General features: G+C 35.1%; 1 protein-coding gene across 1 annotated transcript in view; it reads left to right on the plus strand.

The window, feature by feature from the left end:
- MED1 (mediator complex subunit 1) overlaps positions 1 to 18,403 on the plus strand; it is a 36,306-nt gene that overhangs the window by 13,552 nt on the left and 4,351 nt on the right. Inside the window, exons 3-16 of the mRNA XM_074224044.1 lie at positions 536 to 614; positions 2,073 to 2,127; positions 2,248 to 2,380; positions 3,073 to 3,101; positions 5,975 to 6,046; positions 7,843 to 7,917; positions 8,758 to 8,831; positions 9,254 to 9,343; positions 13,241 to 13,352; positions 14,118 to 14,242; positions 14,397 to 14,515; positions 15,248 to 15,449; positions 17,698 to 17,793; positions 17,910 to 18,015. Coding sequence (XP_074080145.1) covers positions 536 to 614; positions 2,073 to 2,127; positions 2,248 to 2,380; positions 3,073 to 3,101; positions 5,975 to 6,046; positions 7,843 to 7,917; positions 8,758 to 8,831; positions 9,254 to 9,343; positions 13,241 to 13,352; positions 14,118 to 14,242; positions 14,397 to 14,515; positions 15,248 to 15,449; positions 17,698 to 17,793; positions 17,910 to 18,015 — 1,367 coding nt within the window. The remainder of the gene's footprint in view (positions 1 to 535; positions 615 to 2,072; positions 2,128 to 2,247; positions 2,381 to 3,072; positions 3,102 to 5,974; positions 6,047 to 7,842; positions 7,918 to 8,757; positions 8,832 to 9,253; positions 9,344 to 13,240; positions 13,353 to 14,117; positions 14,243 to 14,396; positions 14,516 to 15,247; positions 15,450 to 17,697; positions 17,794 to 17,909; positions 18,016 to 18,403) is intronic.

The raw sequence follows: 18,403 nt of genomic DNA on the forward strand, positions 1-18,403 counted from the left end.
ATGGGGGAACAGTCTAAGCATAGGCATGAAAATAGAAAAACAGAGTCTATCTATGCAAGAAATAGTGAGGAGTTCAATTAGGTTGGAGCATAAAAGTTATAGAAGAGAATGGTAGGAGAGGAAGAAAGCTGAAAAGATACTAGATGGTGGATTTCTTCATAAACCAGATTAAAGAGCTTGAATTTTTTCAGTAGACAGTAGGTGACCCTGAAAGATTTTGGGCAAAGAGAAGGTTATATATAGATTTAGGCATGAGGGGAAAAACAGGGTAAGAATTTTCAGGAAAGAACCTGGACTGGGTGACAGAAGAGATGGAATTTAATATCTTTTTGATACTTTATCACTATTGCAAAGTTTCTTTTTCTCACTAAGCCTCATCTGTAAAATGGGAATAATAATAGTTGTGGAATCTGGTGAGATAATACTTATGAAATCTTACATAAATATATGTTGTTTTCAATGATAGTGAGATTTTGCTGTAATTCAGTGGTTAACCAGTAAGATTGATTCAGTTTTCTCTTTTTCATCTACATAGGAAAAACGAGTTGTGATGAGTACTGGTGGACACCAGTATTTGGTCAGTTGTTTGGAGACCTTGCAGAAGGCACTCAAAGGTTTGTCTACATCCTTGAAATACATAGTCTTCTTTAAGCCTTGCCTCAGTCTCAGATATTATTATATGATACAGGATAGACAATGTGGCACAGTGGAAAGAGTTTTGTACTTTGGAGTCTGAAGAATTCTGGTTCTGATTCCTACTTCTGATACTTTTTTTTGGCCTGGTGACCTTGAATGAGTTACTTTCACCTATCTGAGCCTATCTGTCAATCAGAGATAGTGGTTTTAGTATAGGATCTACCTCATCTATATTTTGTTGTGAGACTCAAATGAAATAACATGTAAAGCACTTTATAATTTAAAAAAATTTTAAAGCATTCTATGAAGGTCAACTTTTTATTATGCTTAACACTGAAACTACAAATTCATGATTTTTTATGTCTCTCAACCTAATGAAATTACATGTGGAAAACCTCTCAAGTTTGATAAACTCTTCCTTTTAGTCCGTATTTTATTTTATTTTATTTTATTTTTTTTTTGCAAGGCAAATGGGATTAAATGGGCTTGCCCAAGGCCATACAGCTAGTTAATTATTAATTGTTTGAGACCGGATTTGAACTCAGTTACTCCTGACTCCAGGTGCTTTATCCACTGTACCACCTAGCAGCCTCTAGACCTTATCTTTAAGGACAAGACTAGTAATGATAGTGGGTACCCAGATTAAGCCTTTTTGTTCTTTTTTTGTTTGATTGGTTTTGGTTTTTTTGCAAGGCAGTGGGGTTAAGTGACTTGCCTATGGTCACAAAGCTAGATAATTATTAAATGTCTAAGGCCAGATTTAAACTCAGGTCCTCCTGACTCCAGGGCCAGTGTTGTATCTACTGTGCCACCCAGCTGCCCCTTATGTTCTTTTTATAATGAATAATTTGTTACTTTAGAAGTTAAGAAAAAATACAAACCAAAAACATTGTTTAATTGAAAAGATTTTGTATTTTTAATGGAGAATATTTTTAGGGAAATGATCAAAAAATTTAAAATGAATTCACATACTCAATTTGATAACTATTATGTTTTGTTCACTCTTAGACAACTGCAGTTTTTTGGTTGTGATTTGTCACCAATAAGACTAGATCAGTTGTGCTGTTTTTTTTCCTATTTTTTTTCCTAGTTTGCTGTTGCTCCTAATTTTTTTAATACTAATGAAAAAAATGGACTCTTAGTTAAAACTTGTTAAACTTAGTTAAAACTTGTTAAACTTAGTTAAAAGTCTTGTTGCTCTACTATCCTGGAATGATGACATTTGGGGTGGGGAAGTTCAGTCTTCAGCTCTTCCAATAGATATCTAGCCTTTCTGCAGATCTTGGTGCTAATCCCATTAACTTAAGACTTAGAAGCATTTTACCAACTACTTCAGCATGCAGATGTGTACTTTGTGCCCGGTCCTCTAGATTCCTTACAGTGATCCACTGCCAAAGAGTTCAGCTTGACTTTGAACGTTCTTCACCTTTTTTTAGTGACATCTTTGCCTGCAATGACTGACCGTTTGGAGTCTATTGCAAGACAAAATGCGTAAGTATTTTTCTAATTAAACTTAGAAACATTTTAAGTCATTATTATCTTTCAGGGATGGGAGGCAGGAATTCTTCATTTATTTTTTAAATAATTTTTTGTTTGTTTTGTTTTCATCAGACTGGGCTCTCATCTTAGTGCCAATGGTACCGAATGTTACATCACATCAGATATGTTCTATGTGGAAGTTCAGTTAGATCCTACAGGGCATCTTTCTGATGTCAAAGTAGCTCATCATGGAGAGAATCCTGTGGTATGTGTTCTTGAGATTTCTTTGGAAACCGCTGAACATCTAAAAATGAACTGTTGATAATTCTTAGGGTTTAAATGACTTAGGCTCAGATATTTAATGAGCTATTGCATAAATCAAGATTTCTCAATCCATTTCAATCTCCATACTCCTTTTTCTATCAAGAAGCCTTCCTGTTCCTTTTATGACATATGAATGCTAAGGTTTATCATGTTTATGCACATAAATTATTTTGTCATTAAGAGATATTAGTTCTTTGATAGGCTTTTCTTACTCTCTATGAGTGTACAGAGGTTTGAACCCTAGATTGGGAACCCTTGGACCATTTAATTGATTTGCTTTAGTATTGTGTTTTATTATATTACGTATCTTGTTATTTCATGAAATTTAATATAAAAAGTTCTAATATGAATTTAAATTTAAAGTGCATAGGTGGAAATATCAGAATAACATACTTATTGTGGTAATGACCCATAGTGATAGTTTTAAAAAGAAATTCTAGGATATTTGCTGAATTACTATTTCTTTTTTGAAAATATTTACTATATTTGCCTGGAATCTGAAGAAACTCCATTGTATTATCAAACCAAAAAGGATATTTTCATTTTAAGATTTTTTATATGACATTCTGAGAAAATAGGGGAGAAACTCAGTGTTGTGTGTAGATTTTTAAAAAGTGATCTTTTTGTTTTCAGAGTTGTCCTGAACTGGTGCAGCAACTGAGGTGAGAAAGTGATATTTAAATTACTTGATACTGATTGACAGTGTTGTTCTTGGTCTCTGAAGGAAATTGAATTTTGGTAGGTCAGTATCTTTCAGTAACAGTTTTCTAAGTTACTTTCCTTTTTATATCTTGATCTAATTTAGCTTGTGAACTCTGCAGAAAGAAAAAAAATACCTTGAATTTAATCACTAAATGATTCAGAGAAAATACCCAAGTAACATGAAGAAAATCTTCCAAAGTTTTCTAAACACTTTTTTGGTTAGCTTTTGATACAATTCATTTATTTGCCTTTGAATGTAAGGTCCAAGGTGAGAGCTTTTTCCTGTTGGCAACATTGCTTGTCTAAGTACTTCCTTGGCATGGCACTTTCCCTCCTGTTTAATTATGAAACTCCTGCTCAGGAATCTTATGTGGAGAATAGACTTATTCTTTAGACTAGAAGATAATTTTGTTACTTGGATTTAGATAAACATTTCATTGCTTAAAACAAATTTAAGTTTGTTTATTTAAAGGTTCTGGGGGAAGGATGCCCTAAAAATTTTTATATTTCACCTCAAAATCTGAGCCTTCAGAATCCTCACAGGATTGTGACTTGGAATGTATATTAACAAAGAATAAATTAAATTTTAAGTCTTAAGCTTGAAGTCTAATCTTGTAGAACTATAATCAGAATATACCTATTTGGCATTAACATGAATGAAGTGGTCAGTATATTTTACTTCTGTGCTCTGGATTAAAAAATTTTTTTTATGAAATTTTTTTAGTTTTTATCTTTCCCAGTGGACCTCTTATAAAGAATTTAAGAAAAAGGGGGGGGGGTCAAAAGCAATTCAGAAAAATTAGCCAACACATCAGGTGAATCTTTCTATTCACACCCTTAGTCCCTAAACCTCTGTAAGGAATAGAGTATGTTATTAACTACTTCTGACACATTTTCAGTGCTAATATGAAATTAAATTTTTTTTTTATTTAAGACAGTAGGATTAAGTGGCTTGCCCAAGGTCACACAGCTAGGCAGTTATTGTCTGAGACCGGATTTGAACTCAGGTTCTCCTGACTCCAGGGCTGGTGCTCTATCCACTATGCCAGCTAACTCCCCACTATGAAATTGAACTAGAAATTTGTATTTTTTTCCTTATAAATCTCAGTGCAGTGTTAGCTTATGCATTAGATATTTTGGTTATTTAATTCCCCCTCCCCCCTTGTTACAAAGAATACTATCATATTTACATTATCCTTCATTTTTGAAGAAAACCATGACATCAGGGAGGTGATGATGTCATGATAAGCACATGAATTGGATTTGAGTGAGGAGGGGCTGTGTTAAGTCACCAGCCTCATTCTCTCCTCCAGAGCCATCTGGGTCCAGTGACTAGATATGAATTGGGCCACTAGATGTGGCCCTGGATTTCAGTCAGGATCAAGTGACTTACCCAGGTCACAGAGCTAGTAAGTCAAGTGTCTAAGGTTAGATTTGAAGTCTGGTCTTTCTGACTCCCAAGGGCAGTCCTCTGTCTACTGTGTGCTACTTAGCTGCTCATTAGGAACTTTGATAAATGCTTAATTAGTTCTTTGAAAGGTTTTTTTGGTAGGGAATCAGAGGGATATATTTATAAATTTAGATAATTATGGAATAAAAGACATCTGACTCTTTGTGATCCTGTGGACCACAGCACACTAATACTGTCCATGGGGTTTTCTTGACAAAGATTGTGAGTAGTGTGCCATTCCATCTCCAGAGGCAAATAGGTTAAGTGATTTTCTCAGTGATGCAAATCTATTAAGTGTCTTGAGGCCTGATTTGAACTTGGGTCTTCCTGACTCTGGGCCCAGTGCTCTATATTATATACAATACCTAATTTCCTTTTGTATCCTACCCCTTTCCTTCCTCCCATAGAGCCATCCATCATAAGAAAGAGTTTTTACATCAGTAAAATAAACAAAAAGTAAAAATAAAGAAAGATTTTGATTCAAACTAATGAAAATAATCTTTTTTGCATTGTTTGAAACATTGGTACTCTGAAAGCTGTATTATCACCAAAAAGAGATGAATGTATTCCCTAGCTATAGTAGATTTAATTTTAGCATCATAATAATGCTATTAAGATTAATATTAAAAATAATATTTATATAACTAAAATTTTCAAAGTTTTGCAATTATTATCTCCATTAATCATTAGAACAGTCTTAGGAAGTAAATGCTTTTATTATCTTTTTTTTTGAATGAGGAAACTGAGGCAGACAGGAGTTAAGTGACTTGCCTAGGGTCATAGAGCTAGGAAGTATTTGAGATAGGATTTGAACTCAGGTCTTCCCAACCCCAGTTCTAGTGGAGTTCACTGTACCATCTAGCTCCTCCAATCACTATTCTGTAACAACTGGAATTTATTCACAAAAAAGAATAATCTATCATCAGTGTAACTTATTATTTAGGTACAAATTTCTCATGTTTCTCCAAGGAGAAAGAATACAATTTTCATGGTGGTATGTTCAATGCCACTAGAAACTCTGTTTACATTTTGATTTTTTAAAAGCTAAATTAGGGGGTAAGTTGGGGATAAGAGGAGTGTGACCAGTGGTCTGACCATTCATACCAGTATGTTAGTATGTTATGCTTGCAGTGTGAATTAATCAAGGTCTCTTGATTTTTTCCTTTCTTCTTTACCTGCCTGTTCACTTCTTCACCATAATAAGGCTAGAGAGAAAAGGGGAAAATAAATTGATGAACTTTGTTATTTAACAAATAAAGTAAAAAGCTTGGTGGAGAAAGAGATTGATATGAATGGCTGAGCTTCAGATTGTTTCTTTACAGTGATTCATTAAGTTAAATTTAATTTTTGCTCATATTTTCACTGAGCATTTCTGTCCCATAGGGAGAAAAATTTTGATGAATTCTCCAAGCATCTTAAAGGCCTTGTTAATCTATACAAACTTCCAGGAGATAAGTAAGTTCTTAATAATGTTTTCTCTTTTCTTTAAAAACACTACATTAAAAGCTATTGATAGATTGTGTATTGCTGTTTTTGTACTAAGAAATTTGCTAGAGTTGTTGTGAATCAATTCATTTTACTGTTTTTGCCCATATTGAGATCCTTAAAATGGAGCTAACAGGAATCTCCTAAAGCTAAATGCAAATGTCTCTAAAGCAAATTGTAGAACAGAAGGTTAGTGATTTTAATGCTTGTTATTATTGCATTAGCATTTTAGCATATTGAATACAGAATAAGTATTGTGGAACCACTTTTTTCTTTTTTTTTAAGTTTTATTTATTTAAAGCAATGGGGTTAAGAGTGACTTCCCCAAGGTTACACAGCTAGGCAGTTATTAAGGTTGCATTTGAACTCTGATCCTCCTGTGGGCCCGTGCTCTATCCACTGTGCCACCTAGCTGCTCCATCAGTACCCCATCTAGGATTCTGCCAGACAGTCTTGCCTTGGATCCTTTAATCTGAAATTGCAGAATCAATTTTTTTTTTTTTTGCAAGGCTAATGGGGTTAAGTGGCTTGCCCAAAGCCACACAGCTAGGTAATTATTAAGTGTCTGAGACCGGATTTGAACCCAGCTACTCCTGACTCCAAGGCTGGTGCTTTATCCACTACACCACCTAGCTGCCCATCAGAATCAATTTTAAAGATCAAACTGAAGCACATTTCAGGTGCTTTAAGAAATGTTTGTGTCCAATTTATGCATTCTCCCTTCTTAACTTTCTGTCCATGTATGTTGAAATGATGGAAAGAATTTATTTTGTAAAATGTATTTTATTGATCTCTTTTGTTTTTTTAGTATCATTTGTATTTCTAAAATATTCCTTCCATATTCCCCATCAAGAGAGTAATTCCTTATTAACAAAGAAAAAAAGAACACACATAGTAACAAATTTAAATGATGTATCACATCCAGTGTTCCTCACCCATAATCCCCTACTTCTTCCAGGAAGCAGGGAAGATAGCATCTCACATGTTTTCTTCTTTCTGACCAAACTTGGTCAATATAAATTTTTTAAATTTGTTTTTTATTTTGTCCTTTTCATTTTTTCCTTGTCCTTTTCATTCATTCATATGTCCAACATATAGTTTTCATCATCTTTCTTACATTACTCTTACTTTAGTTTCTGGAAGTTCAAGCTAATTAAGTATTCCTTATTTTACTGTGTTCATCATATTCAATAATTTATAGTATAGTAGTAATCCATTATATTAATGTACCACAACTTGTTTAGCCATTTCCCTGTTGATGGCCATCTACTTTGTTTTCATTTCTTTGTTACTTCTGAAGTGCTGCTATTTTTTTTTAAATCTTGTTTTTTTTTCTTTATTCTCATTAGGGGTGGCGGCTCCTTTCTCTCTCTCTCTTTTATTTATTTATCTATCTATCATCTATCTATTTATTTATTTATATATTCGTTTATTTTAGGTTTTTTGCAAGGCAAATGGGGTTAAGTGGCTTGCCTAAGGCCACACAGCTAGGTAATTATTAAGTGTCTGGGACCCGATTTGAACCCAGGTACATCTGACTCTAGGGCCGCTGCTCTATCCACTGCACCACCTAGCTGCCCCTATCAATATTTTGGTATATATGTTACCTGCCTTTTTCTTGTTGACTTCCTTGCCTAATAGTGGTTTCTCTGGATCAGAGAATGTGAACATTTTAGTTATTTTTCTTTGCATTATTTTAAATTGATGTTCACAAATTTCATGCCATCATTTATTTTGACTTCTTTTTCTTTCAATTCTCTCTCCAGCAAACTAAAGACTAAAATGTACTTGGCTCTCCAATCGCTAGAACAAGATCTATCCAAAATGGCACTTATGTACTGGTAAGATGGCTATAGCCAAAATCACTTTTTATATGTAGGACAGTGGTTTTCAATTTTTATTTTCCTCTCATTCCCAAGCTACATAATGCCAAAGACAGGACCCTGTGCCCCATTGTCCCACTACATTCCACACACCTGATTATTTCTGCCTTGTATCTCTTAATTGTTTTAACCACCAAATAGTCATTTAATATTCCTTGGTTTCTTGGTCTCTCCAGTATCTTGCCCTGCCAGAGTTGACCTCCCCCCATTTAAGCACTACTGTGGTCTGTAAATCTTATGTTGATCTGATATAGATGCCTAGTAATATTGTATTTTTTTTAACTTAAAAATTTTTTTTTTTAAATTTATTTAAGGCAGTGGGGCTAAGTGACTTTCCCAAAGTCACACAGCTAGGTAATTATTATTAAGTGTCTGAGACCTGATTTGAACTCAGACCCTCCTGACTCCAGGACTGGTGCTCTATCCACTGCAGCTGTCCCAGTAACATTGTATGTTAAAATAAATAATTCCCTTGACAAGGTAGACAAATGGATCTATTCCATGCACAATTAAAGTTAAGAGTATTCAGGATAGTGGTGCCTAGGTGGCACAGTGGATAGAGCACCGGCCCTGTAGTTAGGACCTGAGTTCAAATGTGGCCTTGGACACTTAATAATTACCTAGCTTGTGGCCTTGGGCAAGCCACTTAACCCCATTGTCTTGCAAAAGCTTAAAAAGAAAGAAAGAAAAAAGAGTATTCAGGATAAATTGAATGTTGTAGGCAGAGTCCTTAAAGCATGATATAGTCAGGGAAATTAATGCTAATTTATGGTAAAACTTAGACCTTTTGTCTTATAGGAAAGCTACCAATGCAAGTCCCCTAGACAAGATACTTCATGGCAGTGTTGGATATCTCACCCCAAGGAGTGGGGGTATGTCTTTATATTTTGCTTGTTTTGAAAATTGGATATCTTTTAGGTGGCTAGTGACGTTATCTTAAGCTTGTTATTAAAATATGCAATTAGACAAAAGTTACTGAATTTCATTTTAGTTTTCATGTACACTGACTTTCAGAAATTTCTAGATTAGAAAGCCTAGAATGGTTTCTTAAGAAAGTCATGGCCTCTAGAAAACAGAAGACATAATTCATAAAATATCATGAATTACTTTGGAGAGTGAATCACTCTATGTGGAAACCTTTTTTCGTATGTTTTTTCACATATATACATATATATATATATATGTATATATATATATATATTATATATATATATATGAATGATTTCATGACTTTTTATAAGTAATTTACTTGAATCACAACTCTATTTAGACAAGCTAATTTAAATTTCCATAGGTCACTTGATGAATTTGAAGTACTATGCCTCTCCCTATGATCTGTTGGAAGATAAGACTGCTACGCCTATTATTTTGCATGAAAATAATGGTAAGTCTTGCCTTTTTATTAGGAAGGTTTATAGATAAATCAGTACCACAGGTTTAGAGGTGGAATGGATCACAGAAGCCATCTGGTTGAATAATTTCATTTTCATATGAGGAAACTGAGACTTGGAGAAGTTAGGTTTTTGCTTTTCCCTTGTTCATATTGCTTGGTATCATAGGCTAGGTTTGAACTCAGGTTTTCTTGATTCTCAGGCCAATATTCTATCACATATTCAATGCTTCTAAAAGCAATTAGGCAAAAATAAGGAATTGAGATCATTGTATATTATTCAGTTGAAATGCTATAGAAGTGGATGGCTTTTATTTGCTTTTTCTGTTATTGTTAATTCTTTATTATGTACTTGACATACATCAACAAACATGAATATTTCCATATTCTAAAAACAGAAGTAGATTATATATAGAATTTTGACACTCTCTGGTTTTAAGGTATGTATTAAAATTAACTCAGTAGTACCCAATTGGACATCTCTGTGTTTCTGAACTTTTTGTTCTTATTTTTTAGAGTTTGCAGTATGGTGTTTTTTTCTGAAGGCTGTCTTTGTATTGGCCCTTTGGTTTTTGTTTTCAGAAGTTTTGGGTAGTTTTCCTGTGTTATTTCTTATATTTGTAACTTATGTTCTCTTGGGATATCTATAATCATTAAGTTGTCTTTATGCATCTTGCCTTTGGGATTGATATCTTTTGCTTCTAATGGAAATCATGTTTTCTTTCAACATTATTGCTTTTTGCTTCTTTTCTCTAGTTGCCTTTTTTTTAAATTTGCATTCCCATCAGTTATTCTCTATTTTATTAGGAAGACTTAAATTCAAAATTCAACCTCAGATACTCAGTAGCTGCATGACCCTGGGCAAGTTACTTAACTTTTGTTTGCCTCAGTTTCCTCATCTGTTAAATAGGATTAATAATGGAACCTCATTCCCAGAGTTGTTATGAGGATCAATTGAGATAATAATTGTAAAGCACTTAGCACATTTAAATGGTAGTTAACTAACTATCATCATCATCATTATTAACTATTATTTTGTGAAACACAACCCACAGTGGTTCAGCTTCTTCTATTATGCCAGTTCTTTCTTAGCAGGCCAGAAATTTTGCTTTCACAATTCTTATTTTTCTTTTATTCCAATAAAGAACATCTTGGTCTGGTTTCATATTATCTTGGAAATCCACAGGATATTCTGTGGTGTCAGATCTTGATTTTCTTTTCCCATTGTCTTAACAATATTTATTCATGGAAGTCTGTACTTCTCAGCTGATGTGAAGGCCATATTCCCTTCTTTTACTATTATCTCCTCCGTTACTTTGATATGCTCAAGGTCTTTAGGCAGTTTCAGTGGATAGAGTGCCAGACCTAAAGACCTAGCTATGTGACATTATCACTTATCTCTGCTTCATCTGTAAAATGTGCCGAAGAAGGAAATAGCAAACTCTTTCTCAAGAAAAACACAAATCGTGTCACAAAGAGACCTACACAAGTGATCAAAAACACGGATTTCTTTAACGGAGATTTTTCCTCCTGAGATCTTGAGTAATTTCGTTTTTTCTCTTATATTTCCCTGTGGTTTACTGTCTGACTCCTTTACCATTGATGTTGATGATGATTTCCTTAGGGCTGGACCTCAAAACCATCTTAGCCTCCTCTTATACAAGATAATTCATTCACAGGCCTCAGTCTTTGCCCTAGGCCATTTCTATGTGGACATGGCTGAGCCCAGTTGTATGCCGGAGTGTTTTCTTCTTCTGTCACAGCACCAGAATACTACCTCTCTTCTAGCCTAGTCTAAGCAATCTTTTGTAAATTGATTTTCTGCGTAATGGAAAGAAGGTGATGGGGTAAAGTTGAATTCTGTCAAAAGTCCTTGAGTCAACAGTCTTGCTGCTAGTGTTGTGAGTGGCAGAGGTGGAGGTGCTAAGCGAGATTAGTCTTCTCTGTTTTTGGTTCATTAAATTGTCATATCATTAGGATTCTTGATGTCATAGCCCATGAAGGCAATTATTGCTTTATATCTTGCATATGATTCCTATTTTGGAGAGATTTAAGAGGTGATGAGCATTAGAAAAAGTATCTAGTCCTCCATATTTTTGGTTACATGGCCTGGAAGTCTCTTTTTCGTTTTAAAAATGTTTTATTGATATTTTTCTTCTTTTACTTTTCTTTCTTTTAGTTTTGGTATCAGTGTTGTTATTTCTTCCCCTCCCTATCTTTGCACCATTACACCCTCTTCCCTCCTCTCCCCTAAACACCTGAGAATTACAGAATAGTCAAGGGAAAAGCTGCATTCAAACCTTCTCTAAAATCAAGTTGTATTCTCTCTCTTCAGTTATTACTTCTTCCAGGATGTTTAGGCAGTATGGCTCAATACTGCATTGATCAGAGTTCTTAGGCTTATCAAAATTGTTTTCCTTTAGGTTTTTTATGGTTTTTTGTTTTTTTTTTTGCAAGGCAGTGGGTTTAAGTGGCTTGCCCAAGACCACACAGCTAGGTAATTATTAAGTGTCTGAGGCTGGATTTGAACTCAGGGACTCCTGACTCCAGGGCAGGTGCTCTATCCACTGTGCCACCCCAAAATGGTTTCAGGGCAGGTGCTCTATCCACTGTGCCACCTAGCTGCCCCAAAATTGTTTTCCTTTGAAGGTTGGTAGTCATTGTATATATTTTTCTCCTGGTTTTCACTTCTCTTCAGAGTTCCCTTTTATCATTTATATATCAGGGTGAAAAATTTTTATGGATTTCTGATAAATGTTTTCAAGTTGTATTGAATCTTATTTTCTTTTCTTTGCTGCTAGATTTACTCTTATAGTAATGTGGGTGGGAATTAATACAATAAATATCCTTAGCTAGGCCTAATTACAATTTCCTTAGATTTTGTGTTAAATCTAGAATGTAATGGTTTGTATAAATAGATATTTCTAATTTGTATTGTGTTATTTTTACTATGGTTTTTCTCATTGAGCTTATTTGATTAGAAAAAGAACTTTTGTTATCTTAACTGAAAAAGGCTAATTTAATAGCTAAATTCTATAGACTAATAATCATTAATAAACATAGCAATCATTGACAGTTACTTCTACAAATTACTTGCTTCTTGGCACCCCTTTGAGGCAGGCAAAACAGGTCATAGAAAGCAAGACTCTTTATATTTAAAAAAATTGTTAAATTGAGGCACTATAAGAGAGCACTTTTTGGGGAGAAAGTTTAAAATTCACAGAAATATGTGAATCTACAAAATATATGTAATTTCCATTCCTGGTCTGCTTTCCATAGCATGGAGAATTCCTTCTCTCAGAACTCGCTCCACCTAGGCAGCTCAGGGTCTAAGTCCTAAGGAGGTGACTGAAGGTTACTTGACCAGGGATATATAGCCAGGTAAAAGATAGACAGGGTCTGAATCTTTGAGCTTCTAATAATATTTTCTCCACTATCCATAAATATGTGAGGTAACTGAGGGAGGGTGTAACATCATTATTGACTTTGGGGGGGGGAAGGGGAATAAGAAAGCTTGCTAGAGGGAGATAATATTTGACTTAAGTTTAAAATTAAGACCAGGACATGAGGAATGGTGTAGCAAAGTCTGGGCATAGTCCATTTAGCAAGTAATACAGTTAGCCTGAAATTTAGAGGACAAAGAGAATATTAAAAGTAGGCTATCAAGTGACTGAATACCCTTAATTGTTGGATTAAGGAATTTGGACTTTAGATGATAGGCAATAGGAAAACATTGAGGGATTTTGAGCACATAAATGATATGACCATAATTATGCATAGGGGAAAAAAATTGGTAATTGTGTAAACTAATTTGTGTTTATCATCTATTTTTTAATCTATGTGGAATTCTAAGGTTGTGGGATCTTGTTTTTTCTCTTTTTTGCTTTTCAGTTCCTCGGACTTTAGGAATGAATGCATCAGTCACAATTGAGGGAACTCCTGCCATGTACAAACTCCCAATTGCACCATTAATTATGGGATCACATCCTGTTGATAACAAATGGTAAGGAAAAATCATTTTTGAGTTAGTAAGGCATTTGATCCAATTTCTTAGCCTAATGAGGAACTTATGTCAGGATAAATGCTGTTAGTTTTGTTTGTCTCTTTCTCTGAATTACTTAACATTTAAATTGATGGAGTTTAGACACATTCATATAGTATTCCCAATCATGGAACTTCTTTATGAAACTGGCAATAGATAATTGTGTTCTGCCCCTTGTCTTCACAGTGGCCCTTGCTCTTCTTGGGCCATATAGATAGTGTGCCTCAGAAGTAACTTCCTGAGTATTACAGTCATAGGATCTTAGATCTGAGAGTTCTTCAAGGCTGCCTCATCTAATTCCACACTTTATAAATAAGACTCCTTTGGAGTTTAAGTGACTTTTATAAGCCTTACTCTTAGTTACTAATTTGGGAGCATATTGGAATAACAAATGGATACCCAAATGATAAGCTTCTGACCAGTGTTCCAAAATGTGTTAAAACGGGAATGAGAATAGGAACAGGGGTCAGGCAGCCTAGACTCTGATCATGACTCTGCCACTGATTCCTCTATGGCAAATCACTGTACTACTTTACCTTATGTCAAACCACTTTCCCTCTCTAGGATTTCTTTCTAGTTTTCATATCTGTAAAATGAAGATTGGATGAAAGAAACTGAAAGCTTGTACTTGAAAATCATTATGTATAAGGATAGGTACATGTAAGTGTTTGGTTCTTGCTTTTAAGTTTTTGAAGTCAACTCTGAACTTAGCTTTTTTCTTTTCAGGACCCCTTCCTTCTCTTCAATTACTAGTGCCAACAGTGTTGACCTACCTGCCTGTTTCTTCTTGAAGTTTCCCCGACCAATCCCAGTATCTAGAGCATTTGTCCAGAAACTACAAAGTTGTACAGGTATGTTTTGCATATAGAGTCATACATTTACTTCTTGAAATTCTGATTTGTATTGAACATATCTGAACTAATTGCTGAATAAATGAATGACAATCTTGAAGGGAGGGAGCTGAATACCACAGTCTGGTCATTATTTTATGTTTTGTTTTCTTAGGAATTTCATTATTTGATACCCAACCAGTGTATGTGCCTCTATATGAATTGATCACTCAGTTTGAGCTATCAAAGGAACCAGATCCAGTACCTTTGAATCACAACATGCGCTTTTATGCGGTGAGTTTCAACAAGCCCACCTTTATCTGGGTCCTGAGGTTCTATTTCTTTTTCTTCTTCTCTGACAGCATCATTGAGAGTAGATAAAATATTTTTGGGGACTATTAAACCATATCTTTTACCTTAATCTTTTTATATAGTAGTAGTCTCCAAAATATTGAGCTGAGATATTGGACATCAATGATTTGACAATCCAAGCAACCAAGTCAGTGTTGCTAATTTTAAAATCTTTCATAAATGTCATTATTTAATGTCTTCAGATTGAAGCTTCTTAATAGTACTTTTACTATTGTGTCTTACAAGTTGGTATTCCTTTTCTATTGAGAATTTCAAGTTAATAAAATGCTTTAACTTGGAAAGGTCCCTAAAGTAACACAAATGAATTGTCATACAATTAAAAGAGGAAAAAACAAAAGAATGTGAAATTTATATTTTGAGGACTTGACACCAGATATCAGTAAAAATCAGATAATTTCCTTTTTCTTTCCCCCTAAATTAATATGGACTCTCTCCTTTGTATATATTGGTTTAATTTCATTCTTTCCTGAAGATAAGGAATTTTTTCAAGGTCCACTTAGGAAAACTGGAATTTGCTACGTTAACTGGGGAGTAAGCTTATGAAGATGTATGTTCTTCCTCAAACCTTTGTTGCTTTTTATAGTCCAGGTTTTGGGAATATTCCTTCATGATGCTTGCTCACTGTAATTTGATTGTTTTGGTTTTGTCATCTAGGCTCTTCCAGGCCAGCAGCACTGCTATTTCCTCAATAAGGATGCCCCTCTCCCAGATGGTCGGAGCCTCCAGGGGACCCTCATTGACAAAGTCACTTTTCAGCATCCTGGACGAGTACCTCTCATCCTCAACCTAATTAGACATCAAGTGGCCTACAACACCCTTATTGGAAGCTGTGTCAAGAGAACCATTCTGAAAGAAGGTGTTGCCTCTTTCTTCTCATGTGTTTACTGGCAGGGTCTGGAAGACTTCTTATGAAGGAATTTCTGCTTTAACACCATAGGTGACATTTCTATAAGGCTTCAAGGTTTGCAGACTACTTTACATACATTCTCTTCTCTGAGCATCACAGTAGCCTTGTGAGGGAGTGAAGTGCTAGTACTGTGATTGTAATCCCCATTTTATAGATAAGATGACTAGAGGCTTAGATGGCTGATGTGACTTGTCCATGATCACACAACTATTAAGTGTCTTAAGAATGAAACCCAGGTCTGTTTGACTCCAGTTCTAGCACTTTATCTTCTGAGGTTGAGCTACCCTGATTGGAGAGAATTCATTCAATCCCTAGGACCCGAGACCCCTGATTGTGCTTCATCTCAATCATTTTTCCTTCTGATGAACACTACCATTGCTTTTAGAAAGGGGCATGTTACAGTATTGTCCCCTTGATCCAGGCACTTCTTAAACCAAAACAATCATCTCTAGTCCCTCTCCCTTCCCCTAAATAGTGTTTTCTGTGTGTTAGAATATAAGCTTCTTAAGAGCATTAATTATGTCTTCTTAGCAATTAGCTTTGTACTTGGGACATAGTAAGCCCTTAATAAATGCTTTTTCTTTCATGCCTGCCTATTGTACTGCTCAGTTTTTCTCTGTGTGGAGAGTAGCAGAGTTGATGTGTCAGAATTATAACTCCTGGAAAAATAATGGGCAAGTTGAATAATGATCAAAATTGGGGGCAAAAAGTAAATACTGATTGGATTCTATCTTATTGGATGTTTGTTATATGGTTTTGAGTGCTAGACTTGATGTCAGCAAGACCTAGGGTCATATCCTAAGTCAGATATGATCTGTTCTGTGCCTAATTTCTTGTATGTAAAATGGATCTTTCTGGTTCCAGGGTCCTATTAGTTGTTATACCTCAGTATCAGAACTACATTTCCCATCTCTGGATACTGTACCTGTCTTGTAGTTGTGACCTCATCACTTTGGTTGCAAACCCCTTGGGCTAATAAGCCTAATTCAATTTAGAGTTGTATAGCTCTTTTTCAGCCAGTGAATCGGAGACTATAGCATAATTTCTGTCCTTTCTATGTTTTCACATTCTCTACTTCTATTTTCAATATTTGAAGGAGATTTGATTCAGTGAGAGTAGGTAGGCAAGAGGAGTGGAGATGATAAAACTTGTTAAGGTTTGCATTCAGAGAAATGAGTTATATTCAAATGTCAAATTATTTGTAAATATCTCACTCACTTTTTAAAGTATTAAGGTTTAGCAGGTACTTTCTAGCATACTTTGAGGTAGGTGGGGGCAATTAATGTTTTCATTTTATTGATTGGGAAATAGAAGCTCAGAGAGCTTGGATAACTTGATTAAGAGTTTGTGAATTAAGAGTCTAGTAATATTTGAGAGAGAATTCAAACCAGGACTTTCTTGGACCTTCTATCATCCATACTGCTTTCCTGAGTAATTCTCGTTCTAGAACACCTACTATCCATGTTTGACTGGCCTGTTTAATGTTCTTGAATCTATTTGGGAAATCCCATTAGAAATTCCTAATCCCACTTAAAATGTTTGAGTTAGTAGGTGTACTCAGGATTGCTAATGAGCTAATCTTGTCCAGAACTGTGTCCTTTATCTAGAATACTTTTTTGGTTCTGAAATGTTGAAAAGCTCAGTTGGGTTATGTCATGTTTAGTGAATATGTGAATTGTGAGGTTTGAGGCATACAGATGAGAATATACTCCTTTCAGGCTTGACATTCTTGCTTACTAAGCTGCCATGGGCTGGCCTGCTGACAGCTGCATATTCTGTTAGAAATGCAGTGTTTCTGGGCAACGAGTCTGGATCTAAACTCCCACCAAATGGAATGAAAAACTTCCCTTAGCAGCTTTTGTTTTCATTGCTCACTTCCAGCTCAGAATATTTACAACTGCTAATGTTTTTCAGTCTTTAGAAGATTAACTGTGTCTTTATATTGGAAAGATATACATTTTGATGTATGACTTTTGGGAAAATATTCAGCACATAGTTACCAGAGCTAATTAGAGCTCAGGCCGTTTCTTTTCTGAGTGCTAACTTCTATAGAGGGCTTGACAAGCTTTGTGTACAGAACTCAAAGATTGAACCTCCAAGGAGAAAGAGAATGTTACTTCTCTGTGAATTCAGAGTCTGTAGTTTATCTGAAGTCTTGTGTTTTTTCAGACTGCTTTATGGACCTCTCTCCTTTCAGATTCTCCTGGGATCCTTCAGTTTGAGGTGTGTCCTCTTTCTGATACCTGTTTCAGCGTGTCCTTTCAGCATCCTGTGAATGACTCCTTGGTGTGTGGTGAGTTGTGTTGTGTGTCAGTATTGGGGGAGGTGTTTATAGAGATTCAAAAAAAATATATTTGACAAAATTAAAATGTCACATTTTTCCCAATATCCCTTGTATTTGTTTCTCAGTGGTAATGGATGTGCAGGATTCAACTCATGTCAGTTGTAAACTCTACAAAGGATTGTCGGATGCTCTCATCTGCACAGATGACTTCATTGCCAAAGTTGTTCAGAGGTAAAGCTCTTCTCTTTGCAAAAGTATTAATGGAATTTGATTGGCAGCAGGTTGCCTTATTAGTGCTTTCAATATGTATTACCACTAATTTGAAATTTATGAGAGAATTCATTGCATTGAATTCACCATCTAGTTGTGCTTTCTCTTCTTTCAAAGTGACAATTTAAATTTGTAACTGTAAGGTCAAAAATTGAGGTACTCTAGTTGATTTAATATTAGGTAAATTCCAGGTACATTTTGGAGAGGGAGAAGAATGTTTCTTGTAAAAATACCTACGGCAAAAGAAATAATGCTGTACTCTTATTTAGGTGTACCTTAATGCATGTACCCATTGGGAAGCATTACTGTTTCATGAAACAGATGTAGCTTTCAACTCAGGAGAGGGTAT

Source organism: Macrotis lagotis, chromosome 2 (assembly GCF_037893015.1).
Source record: "Macrotis lagotis isolate mMagLag1 chromosome 2, bilby.v1.9.chrom.fasta, whole genome shotgun sequence".
Taxonomy (NCBI): Eukaryota; Metazoa; Chordata; class Mammalia; order Peramelemorphia; family Peramelidae; genus Macrotis; species Macrotis lagotis.